Below are 17509 nucleotides of genomic sequence, written 5' to 3'. Positions count from 1 at the left end.
ACTCTCCCCTTTCCCTCTACACCCCGGTTCCCCGTGTCCATTCATCCAGGTTTCCTGTCCCTTCCTGCCTTCCTGTCTTTGCTTTTTGGCAGGTGTTGCCCATTTGGTCTCCTATACTTGACTGAACTAAGAAGCACGTTCCTCATGTGTGATATTGTTTGTTTTATAGGCCTGTCTAATCTTTGGCTGAAAGGTGGACTTCGGGAGTGGTTTCAGCTCTGAGTTAGCGGGGTGTCTAGGGGCATAGTCTCAGGGGTTCCTCCAGTCTCTGTCAGACCAGTAACCAAGGCTATAAATCTTTATTGAAGCAGACTGCCACATCTTTCTTCTGTGGAACAGCCTGTAGGTTCTAAATGCTGACCTTCGGTTAGCAGCCGAGTGCTTTAACCACTGTGCCACCAGGGCTCCTTAACCACAAAAAAAGGAATTTTAATTAGAATTGCAATGAATTTAAAGATTATTTGAAGAAATTAAACATCTTATTAAGCCTTCCAAGTACATGTGTGTAATACATTACATTTATAAAAACCAAGCCCGTTGCTGTCGAGTGGATTCCGACTCATGGCGACCCTACAGGACAGAGTAGAATTGACTCATAGGGTTTCCAAGGAGCGGCTGGTGGATTTGAACTGCCGACCTTTTGGTTAGCAGCCAGTCTCTTCCCCATTGCGACACCAGGGCTCCAGGTTTACATATACAGTTTTAATTTTAAAGGTTTTGTTGTTGTTTTAGTTTTTTAAACTGAATTGTGCAGACAAAAAAGTGCAAAATAATTAGCATGCAGCTTGATTCATTTTTATAAAGCACACATCGTTGTAACCACAACCCAGATGAAGTCAGAACATTACATGAACCCCAGAAGCTTCCCTCATGTACCCTCTCTGTTGTTACCTCTTTAAAGTAACCACTATATTGAGAACCACTATATTCATCGTAGTCATTTTGTCTGCTTTTGAATTATATAAGTGGACTTTTTCAATATACTCTTTTTTGTATCTGGCTTCTTTTGCTTAAAATTATGTTTGTGGGATTCATCCATGTTTTTGCATATCATTGATTCTAGTAGTCCATTCCTTTTTCCATCCTTTTCATTATTGTATAATAATCCATAGTATAAATATCTTACAAGTTTATATCCATTCTGTGTTTATAAACAGAGTTGTTTCCAATTTAAGGCTATTAAAATTATGCAATTATGAACATTCTTGTACATAACTACCTTTTGGCACACATATGTGTATGTTTCTGTTGGATATATACTCAGGTGTAGAATTACGGGGTCATAGAACAGGCATGTGTTCAATTCTAGTTGTTAGTTATCATCGAGTTGATTCTGACTCATGGCGACCCCACGCATGCAGAGTAGAACTGATCCATAGTGTTTTCAAGGCTGTGACATTTTGGAAGCAGATAGCCAGGCCTGTCTTCTGAGGTGTTTCTGGGGGGGTTCGAACCGCTAACCGTTTCAGCTATAGTCAAGCACTTAACCATTTGCGCCACCCAGGGACTCCTTCAACTTTAGGAGATACTGCCAATTAGTTTCCAAAGTGGTTGACATTCCCACCAGCCAAGTAAGTGTTTATGTTGCTCCACAGTCACACCAAGACTTGACATTTGAAGATTTTGCTTTTTAATTTTAGACATTGGGTAGGTGTATTTTAATTTTTTTTTTCCTGGAAGGTTAATGATATTGATAGGGTGCCTTTTCAATATGCTTATTGGCCACATGGATTTCCTCTTTTATTCAGTGCCTACTCAAGTTTTACCCATTTTTTAATTGGATAATCTATCTTTGAATTGATTTGTCAGATAAATGCACTACAAATATCTTCCCACTTCGTAGCTTGCCTTTTCACCCACTTAATGGCATATTTTGATAAATGTTTTTAATGTTAATGAAATCCGATTTATCAATCTTTAACTTTGGGGTAGTAATTTTATGTCCTGTTTAAAAATGTGTGGCTGTCTTAAGATCATAAAGATGTTCTGCATTTTCTTCTAGAAGCTTTATTGTTTTATTTTTCGCATTTAGGTCTATAATCCACTTGGAATTATGTGTGTGTGTGTGTGTGTGTGTGTAGTGTGCAGTAGAGATTTCATTTGCTTATGTTCTGTTTAGGATTTTTGTGTCTATGTTTATGAGCTGTGTTGGCCTATAATTTTCCTTTATTTTATTGTTCTTGTCATGTTTTTATACAAAAGTTATGCTGACCTAAAAAATAAAAGAGAAGTTGGATAATATTTCCTCTTTTCCTATTTTCTAACAGTACTTTGTGAAATTGCCAAGATTTATTCTTTAATGTTAGAGGAATTTACCAGTGAAGCCATCTAAATCTGAAGTTCTCTTTATTAAAAGGTTCTTAATTATGGAAAAGTTCTTAATAATAGATTCAATTTCTTTAATGGCTCTAGGACTATTCAGATTTTATATTTCTTGTTCAGTTTTGGTAAATTACGGGTTCTCTAGGTATTTGTCCATTGTATTTAAATTTTCAAATTTATTGGCATAAAGCTATCATAATCTCTTTTACTGTCATTTTAGTATCTGTAGGATCTGTAGTGATAACTTCCTTTTCATTCCTGGTATAGTAATTTGGGCTTTCTCTTTTTTTCTTTCTTGCTAGTTTATCAATTTTGATAGTATTTCCAAATTCATTTTTTGGCATTGCTTTTTATTTGTAAATTTATTTCCTAATTCATTGACTTCTATCCTTATTTGTATTGTTTCCTTCCTTCAAAATTTTTTACTATATTTGCTGTTCTTTTCATAATTTCTTGGAACAGCTAATAAAAGATACTAAACATTTATTATCGTTTTTAGCTACTAAATTTTGGGTAATTTGTTACACAGAAATATATAACTAATACATCAAACAAGGAATCAACCAGTAAACCAGTTGGCGTCAAGTTGACTCCAACTCATGGTGACTCCGTGTATATCAGAGTAGAACTGTGCTCCATAGGGTTTTCATTGGCTGATTTTTTGGAAGTAGATTGCCAGGCCTTTCTTCCAAGATGACTCTGCATGGACTTGAACCTCTAGACTTTCAGTTAGCAGCAAAGCGCGTTAACCATTTGTGTCACCCAGATACTCCAGATTATCTATAGGTCTATTTTTATTGCCTGGTTTTTATCTTGTTTTTTATTCATTTGATCTTGTTTTATGGTGTTCCTGTTAAGTCATTATTAAATGATCATCATTGTGTATGAAAACTTGTTGAACATGTTGTCTTCCTCCAGAAAATACTATATTTTCTTCTAGCAAGAAAATAAGAAGGGCAGATCACCTTAATCTAGTTAAGACTGGTCTATTTCCAGTTTCCCTTACTCTTAGAGTCAAGCCCTTCCTGGATCTTAAATTGTTATCCTCTTTGCAGGTCCTCAATTACAATTGTAACTCCTCTGAGCCATGAAATTGCCTCTTAGCAATTTCTGCTTTCTACATGGTTTGTCTGCAGCTTGCCTGTGCATATGTTAGCTTAGGAGTCTGCAATTCCTGGAAGGAAAATTGCATGCAGAATGTTGGCTTACTTTTCTGTGGTTCCTTTTCCTCCAGGATTTTGCTTCCTCGAGTACTGGCTGCTTGCTTTTCCTGTACATAAATACCTGCATTCCCATCCCTCTGAGATTGCTGCAGACTCCAGGCTGCTGCTTTCTGTTTGGGCTCTATGTCCTGAACTACAAGTCAACAAATGCCCTAAGAGGAAAACATGGTGACCAATGCAGGACTTACCTCTATGCATTTCCCTTCTCTCCAAGGTCTTTGCCCCTCAGTTCCAGTTACTTTGGTCATTCTATGCATTTTATCTAGCTTTGCTTTCAGCAGGAAGGGCAATAAAATAGCAGCTACTTCATCATACCTATAAGTGAAAGCCTTCCTCTCGTCATTTTAAGTTTTTCATACAGCCTAGATTCAAATCTTTCAAAACTTTTTAAAAGATTATTTCCTTGATTATTTTATCCTATTATAATTTTTTCTTTTGAATTCTCATAAGAGGGATATTGAATTTCCTGGCTCTGTCCTCTATGTCTCTTAACATCACCCTCATAATTTTCAAATTTTTACTATTTTGCCTGTCCTTTAGGGAAAATTCCTTCAGATCACAAATTTGTCTTTAGCCATGTTCATTCGGACATTCAACCCTTCTATTAGGTATTTTAAAAATACGTTTTTCAGTCATTTTGGGGGTCCTTCTTGTTCTATTTATCCTCTTCCAATGAAGCCTGTTATTGTCTTAAGGATACAATGTTCTCCCAAATTTCTCTAGTGATATGTTTGTGATGTTTTAAAAGCTTTCTTAATTAACTCCATTTTCCAGAGGTGTGGTAGGAAATGTGAGATTAGCTGCTTTGCTTGTATTTCTTTGTGACTTTCATGCTGTTGGTTTTCCCCAGTTGCCTGGTGATGCTTTTTGTCTGCTCATGTTTTAAAATGAAAGGCTAGATTGACCATTATTGGTACCAGATAAAGATTTTCTTAGAAACAGTAAAAGGTTCCTTTTTGATACATCTGGATAGAGCTCATTTCTGCAGGTAATAATAGTAATAGTAATGAGTGACCAAAGCAGTGCTCATGAGTAGGCTTCCCTTCAGAGTGTATAAACTGGAAACAAACTGGGAAACTGGGAACACTCTTAACTATAGAAGAAACAGGGCAAGTGTTACCTGGGAGATGGTGTACATTCAGGAGTGTCATTGCTTTTCTCAGTTGCTTTTTTTGTTCCTCTCTCTGTACTCAATGGGACTTTCCAGAGTTACCTGAGGCAATGCCCTCTATTCTCTCTCAGATGCCAAGTGTAGCCTTCTACAGCAGATTTGCCTCATTTTACACAACTGTACTTGTCAACAACTGAGCTGTTGGTAAATGATGTAAAGGTAGCTATGTGCAGAGAGCAGGGTAATTGTTCAGATCTGGTCGTCCTTCGATTACACTACTACCACCCCTAGCCCACTCCCACCTCGTCCAAACATTTCACTTCTTTAGTATTGTTATTGTTGGGTGCCTTCGAGTTGATTTTGACTCAGAAATTTCACCAAGATATGTCTAATATATGTGTCTTCTTTCAGTATTCCTGCTTGACAGTCCATGAATCCTAACACCATGAAGATTCAAATCTAGGCTGTAATCTTTACAGGAACAGATCGCCAGGCCTTTGTCCCAGAGAGCTGCTGGTTAGGCTCCAGCTGTCAGCCTTTCAGTTAACAGCCAGCACTTAACCATTGTGTCAACAGAGGTCCTTCTTTAATAGTCCCCTACTTTCCTGTCTTCTGTTATGAGTTCTTACTGTTACTTGTTTCTCATCACTATAAATCCAAAAACAAACAAACAAACCCACTGCCATCGAATCGATTCTGACTCATAGCGACCCTATAGGACAGAGTAGAACAGCTACATAGGGTTTCCAAGGAGCAGCTGGTGGATCCGAACTGCTGACCTTCTGGTTAGCAGCCATAGCTCTTAAACACTGTGCCACTAGGGCTCATCACGATAGTCCCCCAGAATCTTCCTCTGCAGCATAATACTACAACTTCTACCCGAAGTTTTAAAAAAGCACTTTATTAAGTAGATATATTTAATCCTTAAATATAATCATGAAGGAACCATGCATGATGTCATTTACTCATTTTTACATAATTTCCCATTATGTGAGTACAAAAGCATTCTTTACCCATGCCTGTATATACTAGGATTTTGGTTTCCATTCTCAAGGCACAGTTTCTGTTTTGTGATAAAAATGAATAAAAAAATGAAATGATTTTAAGATCATGTAATTGTTTAATGTAATAATTAAAATTAATCATCTAATCTGAAGCTATAGTGGTCATCTAGATAAAGAAGATTTAGTCCTCCTCACTAGAGATTTATCTGAGTAAATTTTGGGGGCCAATATATTTTCAATAAGCACAAGTGGCTAATATCTAAATTGCATTCTTTACTAAGAACTTTATCCTGTAATACCTGATTCCTTTGTTGTAAAGGCAAGAGCAGGGAGTCAGAGGAACCCAGGTCCAACCTCTGGCTCTACTACTTAGTAACTCCATGGCTTTGGGAAAGAATTGTGCTGAGTACTGAGATGATAGCTTGGTAAATATTGGGTGAATAAATGTATGAAGTTATTTAAATTTATGAGCCTCAGTTTTCTTATGTATAAAAAGATATGACAGAGGTTGTTTACAGATTACAGATAATTTATGTAAATAAAACCGCTTGATATATACTAGGCATGCAATTAGTGCTGGATATAATAATAATAAATCTCATACTAGAATCATTTTATTAATATCAAGCAAGTCATACAAATAATACAAGTTATCTAGGTTTATGGAAACCCTGGTGGCGTGATGGTTAAGAGTTTGACTGCTAACCAAAAGGTTGGCTTATCGAATCCACCAGGCACTCCTTGGAAACCCTATGGGGAAGTTCTACTCTGTTCCGTAGGGCTGGGTTGGTGAGTCGTAAGTGACTTGACGGCAACGGGTTTGGTTTTTTTTTTTTTTTAATCTAGGTTTATGGAGTGGTGAGAGGAATTGAGCTACCTGACTCAGTTGCTTCAGATACTGTTCCCAGCAGTGCTTATTGTGTGTTCAACTTCTAGGTAGGACTAAGACTTAAAGGGTGAAGACGTAGTCATTTCCTATAAGGAAAATATAAAACAATTAAACAGACTTTCCCATCACAATTAGAACACATTCCTAAGAAACAGTGAAGCAAATGTGAGACAAATACAAGAAGAGAACAGGAAGTTACATTAGTATGGGGAAAGGTTATGCAGAAGGGAGTTTGGAATTAGATTTGAAAAAAGGACAGTATTTTGATTGGCACATGGACCATGGGGAGAATACTAGGGCCGAGTCTAGGGAAGGTATGGTGTGGATGACCTGGGGGCAGGCAGATGATGGGGGCTGGTGGTTTGGTACAGAGGAGTTCCTCAGTAGAGAAGTGAAAGGTGAGGTGAGTTAGGTAAAGTGAAACTAAGTTTGGAAATCACCTTGGTAATTGCATTAACTTTTCATTTTGCTTTTTCTCAGAGACCTAGCCAGTTAGTTCCTTGTTTAAATGCGGAAACATTCCAGAGAGGGTCAGAACAATTAGATAAAGTACAGATTGGCAGTGTTTTTACTTTGCACAAGACACTTAACTGATTTACTTTGATATTTGTTTTTCTATTCTAAAGACACCAAATTCAGTTTGAATAGGCTAAGTCTGGTTTTAGTGGATCACAAAGTATAAAGAAAGACCAGCTAATGGTTGGGACTTGGTTATCTCTTTGACAAGCAGTGGTCACATTGAGGAAGACTAATCTTCATCTGAAGTAATTTTGGCAATTTAAAATCTGTTCTCTTTCCTCTGAGAATATATGAACCCTTCTGGAGTATTCCTTCCTCTTTCCCCTAATATTTTTTTCACTTAACCTTCTTCCATTCTGATTCTAAGCTAGTTGATGGGTTGGTTATGGAGTCATGATTTAATTATTTTTCTCTTTATTAATTTATGAGGAGAATTAAAGAAACATGCCACCACCATTTAATTCTAGGCTGCCCAAGATGGCACATAAGACATTTGAGACTGTATATTACAGAGAAATGATAGTGCTTCATGTTATAAGGGTAAAGAGAGAGGATGTGTAACTTTTTTTGCTTCTTCTCTTCCTTCTTTTTTTCCCCTTGTTGTTGTTATTAATAGAAGTGCTGTTTTTTTCCCTAGTAAAAAATTTAGAGAGAACGTTCTTAGAGTATTTTTCTGCGTTAATTTTTTTCCCCACCATTGTTGGATTGTCTGCATTAGTGCATCAATTAGTACATATGGCAAAATTGTTGGGATTAAATTCAAGGTTATTGCATTGATTCTATGCTGGAAAAATTGTTCCCTACTTTATTCTGATATGTGTAGGCTTCATACAAATTTCATTTTTTTACATGTTAGTTGTTAAGAGTTCTTTGTTATTTAATAAGATCCCAAGATGTAATTCTCTACGGAACAGGGGAATGGCAAATTATTTTAATGCCTTTTATTGTTTTTGTTTCTAGCCTATTCTACTAAGCTCAACAAATTTCCTGTATTTAATATTAACGATGACTTGAATGATCTGTGTACCAGCGCAGTGAGCCCGAATACTACCAAAGCCACGCGGTACGCCCTGAATGTGTGGCGATATTGGTGCATGACCAACGGTCTCAAAGATCACACGGACATCACCAAGGTAAGGAGCTCTTGAGTTCACTTCTTTCAGCCAGCTTCACTGAGCACCTTCCAAGTGCCAGGCACTGTGCTAAGCATGATGGGAAACAGAACAGGTGCTTTCTGCCTGGAGAAACTTTGAAAGAATATAAAATAGGAAGAAAAATAATCACAGAACAAGGCAGGATTTAATAAATGTTCTGTGAATTTACAAATCAGAAATGCCTGAAATTTCAGATAGATAAATTAATTTCAGTGGTGAGACTAGAGAGAGATTTAAGCCAGATTTTGAGGAAAGGGTAGGATTTTAATGGATGGAGAGGAAGACATGAGTCTTCTTTGCTGAATGATGTGAGGAACAGTAAAATTTTGAGGGATAGACTCACTTGGCTGCAGCAGGGGCTTCATATATGGGGATAGTGGACTATAAAACCAAATTTTGTCGGCCCTTAAGTGCTAAGCTAAAATCTCGTAAACGTTGGGAAAACACTGAAGTTTTTTGAGCAGGAAGGAAGATAATGAAAGTATTTCGGGGAAATTAATTGGGAGTACTGAGCAAAAAGTTATGTAATCCTCAATTTCCCTATTTGTAAAATGAACTCTTAAGATCTCTTCAAACTTAAAATGTTTTGAGGTTTGTGAATGGAAGGAAAAGTGCTTTGATATGTAGAGACAGAACAGAAAGATGTTATATTTAAATTTAGATACATTAAGTGTAAATCAGACAGATATCCAGGTGGGCATGTCCAATAAGCAGTTGGGAATGTGGGACTTAAAATATGGGGAAAATGTTAAAGCTGGAGGTATATATTTAAACGCCTTATAAATAGAGTTTATTGTTGAAGCCCTAAGGGTAGATGAGATCTTGGAGTTGTGGGTAGTGTGTTTAGGGTATCAACAAAAGATCAAGTACAAAAGACCCGATGTGCTTGGAAGAAGAAAGAGAAACATCCATGGGGCCAAAAAAGGGAGAACTAAAATGGAAGTTATAAGAAGTAAGCATGTATGAAAAGCAGAGTTCTCCCTGAGGGCAAATGTTGATACTATTATTAAGGAAGGAAGGGAAAAGGTAGATGAACTGAAGAATCTTCTATTAAGGAAGGAACTCTGAAAGGGACCTAAAGAAGTTCTAGGTCAGTAGCATCCTCTGGCTCCTAGAAGAATAATATGCTAATAATTCCTGAAGGGAAATATCCAAATTTAGATGTTCAAGTTTTTGCAGATTAAGGTCAATTAAATATGTGCTCATTAGAAAAAAAAAAATCACCAACCACTTAAGGAAATAAACTACCATGAGTGAGTATGGATAGAAACAACAAATAACAGATTTAGATACCAGGGACTTTAGATAGTAGATTATAGATTAACTATATGAAATGTTTATAGGAAAAAAAGAGAGAATTATAAAAATGAATAAACAACAAGATACTAATTGAAACTAAAGTGATCTAGCAGATCTGAAAATAAACTGAAATTTCCACTTCTGGCTATAAGGGAATAAAAGTGTCCAGAATTCCCTCCTGCTATAACAACTAAAAAACTAGACACAATATATGAAACAACTTTTCAGACAGAACAGGTAGCACAGGGCTGTGATCCCGAAGAGAGGGGAAACAAATGAGATGAGTACTACCATCTCTCAGGCTTTCTGCCTGGAGACAATTTATGGACTACAGTGAGTGGAGGACAACCCAAACAGAACCTGGCAATCTTGCTGAGTTAAGGGGAGACAGAGATTGGAGTTCAGGGAGGCTGAGGGTGCTAGAAAGAAGTTCCAGCATTCATTAAAGGAATATGACAATATCTAGAAACCAACAGTATAAAATTTACAGTTTCTAGCATCCAAGTATTACTAGACATAGTAAGAAACAGGAACATGTGACCCATATCCAAGAGAAAAAGCAGTTATGTCTTCTACTTCTGCCAATTTGGAGGATCAGATTTACTCTGTTGCCCGAAACAACCAAATAACAGGCAAAATATATAGAACAGGCAAAGAAGGACAGTGATCTCTGAGAGACAGGAACAAACAAGGTGAGCCCTATGAATGCCCCAGCTTTCAGACAGTGGTGCAGGGAGGGGGAACCCAGACAGAGCCCAACAGACTTGCTGAGTTGAGGAAATGGACCTGAGAGTCCAGACAGACCAAGGTGGCTAGAATTTTTATGACAGAGTACTTGAAAGTAGGGAGCTACACACGGAGAGAACACTAGAGATCTGAAGATAATCCTTATACAGCTGAGTATTGATCTGCTTATGCATGTGATAAAACCAACTGAGGCTGGAAAAAAATCACCTGAAAATATTAGAGGTAACAGTTCCTGGTGCTTGCACCGAGCTGGGAATAGTACCTGTTTCCACAAGTCAGACTAGAAAAACCTCAGGATTCATAGGGTAGAGTATGTAGAAAGGTCTTGCCTCAAATATAGGGAATAATTAGCCCTAGACTGACCAACCACTGTTGTAATCCTACCCAGCAAATCTTAAAAGCAAGACCCAAAATGATCAAACTGTTCCTGAGTAACTTAACTACATCCCAGAACAAAGCTTAAGAATATTTATAGAAATAAAAAAAAATCCAGAACCCAAGAAATAAAATATACAATGTCTGGCATACAAACAAAAACTACCAGGCATGCAAAGAGTGGTAGAATATATCCCTTAAAGAATGAATCAATTAAAACCAGCCTAGAACTTATACCAAAAAAAAACCAAACCTGTTGCCATCGAGTCAATTTCGAATTCATAGCAACCACAGACATTAGAATTACCAGACAAAGACATTTAAATAGTTATATAACTACATTCAATAAGTTTTAAAAGTTAAGTATAGATATGGAAGATAGTTAAAAAACAAAAACAAAAAACACCTAAAATGAAATGTAAAATGGTGCAGCTGCTATGGAAAACAGTTTGACAGTTCCTCAAAAAGTTAAACATAAAATTACCATCTGACCCAGAAATTCCACTCTTAGATATATACCCAAAAGAATCGAGAGCAGGTACTCAGATTGTTGTACACCACAATAGCCGAAAGATGGAAATGACCCAAGTGTCCATCAACAGGTGAATAGATAAAATTTGGTATATACATTCAATGGAATATTATTCATCCATAAAAAGAATGAAGTTTTGATAGATGCTACAACATGGATAAACTTTAAAAACACTGAAAATGGCCAAAATTATGCTAACTGAAATAAGTCAGAGATAAAATTTAAAATATCATATGATTCCACTTACATGAAATAGCTAAAATTAGACAAATACATAGAGACAGAAAGTAGATTAGAGGTTACTAAGAGCCTGATTCAGAGGAGGATGTGGAACGAGGGATATCATTGCTGGTGTCAGATGGATCCTGGCTGAAAGCAGAGAATACCAGAAAGATGTTTAACTGTGTTTTACTGACTATGCAAAGGCATTTGACTTGTGGATCATAACAGATTATAGATAATACTGCGAAGAATGGGAATTTCAGAACATTTGGTTGTGCTCATGAGGAACCTGTACATAGATCAAGAGGCAGTCGTTCAAACAGAACAAGGGGATACTGCATGGTTTAAAGTTAGGAAGGGTGTGCATCAGGGTTGTATCCTTTCACCATACCTATTCAGTCTGTATGCTGAGCAAATAATTCAAGAAGCTGGGCTATATAAAGAAGAACACAGCATCAGGTTTGGAGGAAGACTCATTAACAACTTGCATTATGCAAATGACACAACCTTGCTTGCTGAAAATGAAAAAGACTTGAAGCACTTACTGATGAAGATCAAAGACCACAGCCTTCAGTATGGATTACACCTCAACATAAAACAAAAATCTTCACAACTGGACCAATAAGCAACATTATGATAAACGGAGAAAAGGTTGAAGTTGTCAAGGATTTCATTTTACTTGGATCCATAGTCATAACCCATGGAAGCAGCAGTCAAGAAATCAAAAGACACATTAGGCAAATCTGCTGCAAAAGACCTCTTTAAAGTATTGAAAAGCAAAGACTAAGGTGCGCCTGGCTCAAGCCATGGTGTTTTCAGTCACCTCATATGCATGTGATAGCTGGACGACGAGTAAGGAAGATCGAAGAAGAATTGACGCCTTTGAATTGTGGTGTTGGCGAAGAACATTGACTATACCATGGACTGCCAAAAGAATGAACAAATCCGTCTTGAAAGAAGTACAACCAAAATACTTCTTAGAAGCAAGGATGGCGAGACTACGTCTCACATACTTTGGACATGTTATCAGGAGGGATCAGTCTGTAGAAAAGAGCATCATACTTGGTAAAGTGGACGGTCAGCAAAAAAGAGGAAGACCCTTAACTAGATGGATTGACACAATGGCTGCAACAATGGGCTCAAGCATAACAAGGATTGTGAGGATGGCGCAGGACCGGGCAGTGTTTCATTCTGTTGTACATAGGATTGCTGTGAGTCAGAATCGATTTGACAGCACCTAACAACCTAACAACAGGAGCTGATGGGAGGGGAGAATGGGGAATTATTGCTTAATGGATACAGAGATTCTATTTGGGATGATAAAAATGTTTTGTAAATAGTGGTGAGGGTTGCACAACATTTTGATGTAATCAGTGCTACTGTACACTCAAAAATTGTTAAAACAGCAAATTTTATATTATACATGTTTTACCACCATCAGAAAAACAAAACCAACCAACAACAGAAGACTCAAATTGAACTTCTGGAGATAAAACTGCAATGCGTAAGATGAAAAATACATTGGATAGGCGTATTACGCATTAGAGAAGAAAATATGTGAACCTGAAGATATAACAACAGTAACTATCCAAAATGAAACACAGAGATGAAAATTAAAATAGATAATAATCAGAGCACCCATGAGCTGTGCGACAATTCCAAGCACCTTGATATACATGTAATTGGAATCCCTGAAGGAGAAAAGAGAGGGGAAAGAAAAAATATTTGAAGAATAATGGGCAAAATTTTTCCAAAGCTCACACAAGAAATGAATAAAACTACTCCAACACTCGTAATTAAATTGCTCAAAATTAGTACTAAAGAGAAAACGTAAAAGAAGTCAGAGAAAAAAAGATATGGTATATATACAGAAAAACAAAGAGGATGACAGCAGATTTCTCCTTATCAACAATGCAAATAAAAAGACAGTGCAACACATTTTTAAAGTACTGAAGAAAAAATAAACAAAAAACTGTCACCCTAGAATTCTATATCCAGTGAAAATGTCTCTTAGAAATGAAGTAAAGACTTTTTTTCAGACATTCAAAAGCTGAAAGAATTCATCAGCAGCATATTTGCACTATGAGAAATGTTAAAGGAAGTCTTTCAGGCAGAAGGAAAATGGTATCACATGGAAATATGGATCTTAATGAAGGAATGCAAAACACTAGAAATGATAGCTACATGGATAAACATATATGTTTTTTCTTATTTAATTCTCTTTCAAAGGTAATTGACTTTGTAAGTAAAAACTATAGCCTTGCATTATGGAGTTTATAACCTATGTCAGAGCAAAATGTGTGACATAGTAGCACAAAGGTTGGGAGGGGAGAAATGAAACTATACTATTGTAAGATTCTTATACTAAACATGAAGTGGTATAGTATCACTTGAAGATAGATTGTGATAAGTTAAATATGTAGACTGTAAACCCTAAATCAACCACTAAAATAACAAAACAAAGACATCTAGCTTATACACGAATAAAGCAGATAAAACAAAATTATAAATATTCAATTGATGCAAAAAAGGGCAGAAAACAAGGATAAAGGGAATAAAGAACTCCTCAGAAGAAATAGAGAAGCCAGAAGATAATAGGATGACATCTTTAAAGAGCTGAAAGGTGGGGGGGAGCTGGCAATCTAGAATTTTATACTCAAAGGAAATAAAAATGAATATGACGCAAAGGTCTTTTTGGACAAACAAAAGCTGAGAGAATTGATTACCAAAAGACCTACCCGACACTCATGTCAAAGGATGCTCCTCAGGCAGAAGTAAAATATACCAGATAAAAACTTAGATCTTACAAAGAATTGAAAAGTGCTGAAGATGGTAATTATATGGATAAATATAAAAGATATTTCTCTCATTTTCAAATTCTTTAAAAGATAATTGACTGTTTAAAACAATATATTGTAGGGTTTATATTATATATGGAGAAAAAAATGTATGACAACAAAAACACAAAGCCCAGGAGGAGGAATGGCAGTGTAGTGTAATGAGGTTATAGCATTATGTGTGAAATAGTATATTTGAAGATAGACTGTGATAAGTTAAAGATGTACATTGTAAATCTTACAGAAACCACTAGAAATACAAAATCAGCCAATAGAGCCGATAACCCTCTAGTGGAGATAAGTGAAACTGTAAAAAATGCTTAATCCAAAAGAAGCAGGAAAAGAGAAAGAGGAAAAAGGGAACAAAGAACCAATAGGACAAATAGAAAACAAATAGCAAGATGGTAGATTTAAACCTAGTCATCTTGATAATTACATTAAATGGAGATGGTCTAAACATTCCGATTAAAAGAGAGAGATTGTCAAACTGGATGAAAAGCAAGACCCAACTATATGCTGTCTACGAGAATCTGACTTTAAAAATAAAGACTCAGAAAGGTTGAAGTAAAAGGATGAGAAAAAGATATCAAACATTAATCATAAGAAACCTCTAGTGGCTATTAATATCAGACAAAGTCGACTTCTGCAGAAGAACTTTTAACAGGAATAAAGAGGGAAACTTTATAATGAATAAAGGGACCAATTCATCAAGAAGACATAAAAGTCTTAAAAGTGTGTATACACTCAATAATGGAGCTTAATAATAAAAGTACATGAAGCAAAAATCACAAAACTGAAAGGAAAAATAGCAAATCCACAATTATAACTGGAAATTTCAACACTTCTCTCTTGGTAATTTAGAGAACAAGCAGACAGAAAATCAACAGGGATAAGGAAGACTTAAACAACACTATCCAACTTGACCTAATTAACATTTGTACAACACTTTAGAATATACGTTCTTTCCAACTGCACATGAAATATTTACCAAGGCAGACCATATGCTGGGCCATAAAACAAGTCTCAATTAATTTAAGAAGACTGAAATCATGCAGAGTATGTTCTCTGTCCACAATAGAATTAAATTATAAATCGATTACAGATAGATACATAGAAAATTCCTAAATACTTGGAAATTAACACAATTACTAAGTAACCTATGAACCAAGGAAGAAATCACAAGGAAAGTTATCAAATATTTTGAACTGATTGAAAATAAAAACACAACTTATCAAAATTTGTGGGCTGCAGCTAAAGTAATGCTTAGAGAAAATTTTATAGCTTTAAATGCTTATATTATAAAAGAAGAAAAATCTAAAATCAATGAATATAAAACAAAAAGAACTTCAAGAAATGAAAAATATAACTGTTAAAATAAAAAAATACATTGGGTTAGACCTAGATAAGAAGAGAATTAGTAATTTGAAGAAAGATTTGAAGAAACTACCCAAAATATAGTACAGATAGCAAAGTTATGGCAGTTTAGAAGAAAGGTGAAGATATAGAGGATAAAGAAGACTCAAATTCCTAAAACCAGATAGAAGAAGGGACATAATTAGCAACCTTACAGAAATAGGATTATAAGGAAATACTATGAACAATTGTGTGCCAATAAATTAGATGAAATGAACAAATTTCTAGAAAGACACAAACTACCAATACTGACTCAAAAAGAAATAGAAAATCTGATTAAACTAATTCCAGTAGACAGAGACTGAATTTGTATTAAAAAAAAAAAAAAAAAAAAAAAAACTACCCACAAAGAAAAGCCTAGGCCCAGATGGCTTCAAATCTAGTACATATAAAAATGATTATATACCATGAGCAGGTGGGATTTATCCCAGGAATGTAAGGTTGTTTTAATATCCAAAGATTAATGTAATACACCATATCAATAAAGACAAAAACCACATGATCATCTCAATAGATGCAGAAAAAGCATTTGAGAAAATCCAACACTCCTTCATGATTAAAAAAAAAAACACTCACCAAACTAGGAATAGAAGTGAACTTTCTCAACCTGATAAGGGTCATCTAAAAAAACCCCACAGCTAACATCATATTTAATGGTTGAAGACTGAATGTTTTTCCTCTAAGATCAAGAACTGGACAAGGATGTGTGTTCTTGCCACTTCTATTCAACATGTTCCTAAAGGTTCTAATCAAGGCATTAGGCAGCAAAATCAAAGAAAAGGCATCCAGATTGGAAAGGAGTAAGTAAAACGATCTCTTTTAGCAGATGACATGATCTTGTATGTAGAAAATCCTTAGAAATTCACTAAAAAGCTATTAGAACTAGTAAATGAATTTAGCAAGGTTGCAGGATACATGGTCAATATACAAAAAGCAATTCTGTTTCTATACAGTAGTAATGAGAAACCAAAAATAAAATTAAGAAAACAATTACGTTTATAATAGGAGCAAAAAGAATAAATTAGCATGTAAGTCAGGAGAGGGTAATCAGAGTTAGTGTTATAAGTATTGTTTGGAGGGGGGGTTAAGATGTTAGCTTCAGATTTTAAGTATGCATTGTAAAATGTGAGGAATGCCATTAAAATAATAGAAATAGAGTAACTCTCAAACTAGCAGAGGGGGAAAGTATAGAATAGGAAAGATGAAACAAAGCTCAATTTTTTTTTTAAAGACAATAGTTTTTTTCAAAAAGCATATGAGTTGGGCATATAGAAATCAAAAAGTAAAATAATAGAAATAAGTCTTAATATCAAGAATCATAATAAATACAGATAAATTAAACTTTACAGTTAAGACTGAGATTGTCAGACTGGCAAAAAAAAAAATCATTCGTCTGTAAGCTCTTTATAAGTACTATAACTAAGATACATCAGAGAGCTGAAAGTAGAGGATGCAAAAAGTTGTGTTTTTTTTTAATGTGAACACTAAAATTCAGTTTTAATTTAATGAACATATGTAGAACAAGGTACACAGGTACCCATATATTTTTCTGAAATATGTGTGAAACATTTACAAAAAGTGATGATCTACTAAGGCCAATAAAGCAAGTCTCTTAAATATCCCAGAATTTATATTACATATATACACCATTCTTCAACCACTGTGGAATTAAATTAGAAGTTAGTGACCAAAAGAGCCTTTGATTTCCATATATTTAAAAACATGCTTTTAAATAACTGAAACATCAAAGAAAATACTATATTGGAATTTAAAAAATATTTTTACATGAATGTTAATGTAAACATCAAAACGTGTGGGATGCAGCAAGAGCAATATTTCCAAGTGATTTTTTAAAGCCTTAA

General features: G+C 35.4%; 1 protein-coding gene across 2 annotated transcripts in view; it reads left to right on the top strand.

Moving 5' to 3' along the window:
- KIAA1958 (KIAA1958 ortholog) overlaps positions 1-17509 on the top strand; it is a 163668-nt gene that overhangs the window by 129304 nt on the left and 16855 nt on the right. For both annotated transcript variants that reach the window (XM_004372157.2, XM_023727379.1), the window contains exon 3: positions 8029-8201. In XM_004372157.2, the coding sequence (XP_004372214.1) occupies positions 8029-8201 (173 nt within the window). The remainder of the gene's footprint in view (positions 1-8028; positions 8202-17509) is intronic.

This window comes from Trichechus manatus, unplaced genomic scaffold (genome assembly GCF_000243295.1).
Source record: "Trichechus manatus latirostris isolate Lorelei unplaced genomic scaffold, TriManLat1.0 scaffold00016, whole genome shotgun sequence".
NCBI lineage: Eukaryota > Metazoa > Chordata > Mammalia > Sirenia > Trichechidae > Trichechus > Trichechus manatus.
The sequence above is the reverse complement of the archived record's forward strand: the minus strand, read 5'-3'. Positions and strand labels throughout refer to the sequence as shown.